This window comes from Polyodon spathula, chromosome 21 (assembly GCF_017654505.1).
Source record: "Polyodon spathula isolate WHYD16114869_AA chromosome 21, ASM1765450v1, whole genome shotgun sequence".
Lineage (NCBI taxonomy): Eukaryota > Metazoa > Chordata > Actinopteri > Acipenseriformes > Polyodontidae > Polyodon > Polyodon spathula.
The window spans coordinates 15,643,192-15,644,144 of NC_054554.1; the positions used below are offsets into that span (position 1 = coordinate 15,643,192).

General features: G+C 36.7%; 1 protein-coding gene across 1 annotated transcript in view; it reads right to left on the reverse strand.

The window, feature by feature from the left end:
- Positions 1 to 332: 332 nt before the first annotated feature.
- Positions 333 to 953, reverse strand: part of LOC121296595 (forkhead box protein C1-like) — a 1,813-nt gene continuing 1,192 nt past the window's right edge. The window contains exon 1 of the mRNA XM_041222312.1: positions 333 to 953. This exon is cut by the window's right edge and continues 1,192 nt beyond it. Coding sequence (XP_041078246.1) covers positions 347 to 953 — 607 coding nt within the window. The 3' untranslated portion in view covers positions 333 to 346.

Here is a 953-nt window from a genome sequence, read left to right on the forward strand (position 1 = left end):
AATACAGGAATGTTTTAAGAAGCAATAATATAGCATGATAACCAAGAAATACATTTTATTGACAATAATGACGTAATAAACCAGCATTTATATCGGACATTTAGAATATATTCTGCAGATGTCATGTCATTAAAATTACGTTTTACGTATCCGAAGAGAGCTTTACATATATTTGAAATACATTGTTAAAATGCATTCTTGATTAATTCTATAAAACAGATACATATGGCTATACAGCATAATAATAATAATAATAATAATAATAATAATAATAATAATAATAATAATAATAATAATACATTTTAAATGCATTTCAATATCAATGTGCTTTCCAAAGGATTTATGTCTAGTGAAAGTTAAATAATTTTTCTGAGCAAGTTAAAGGCAAGTAAGTATACATCGGAAAGCCAATGTGATAAAAACGACTAGGTACTTGTTGTGCATTAAACATTAACGCGGTATTCTTGAAACCTGATGTACCTCCAGTGAGATCACCAACATATTTGCTAGGTAGGCTGTCTAAACCTACAGCTGATACACGAACATTGCCTTTAGTAATACTTTTGTTGGACAGAATACTATCTATACTAAAGCCTGTTGATCTATCTGTGCTTTTGGTCGGTACTGCTGGCCTTCCTTTCTGACTGGTTTGCCCTGCAGTAGCCATTTGGATGGGCGAGCGTGAAGCAGGGTTAGGCGTCTGCTGGGTACCAGAGGTCTGTGGGATTTCATCCGCCCCTCTGCACATCCTGTCCTCCGTTGCCAAGCTTTTTATAGAATCATCCTTTTTGGAGAGACTTATCGGCTTCTCTTTGGTTGAAGCGCTTTCCTTTGATTGAAATAATGGCAGCGAAATGGTAACCTGAGGTGATGGTGGAGTTTTGGGCCAGGTATTAGCCTGGGTTGCAGGCTGAGAATTCTGGTCAGCTGAAGACGCGTAAGGGTACTGCACT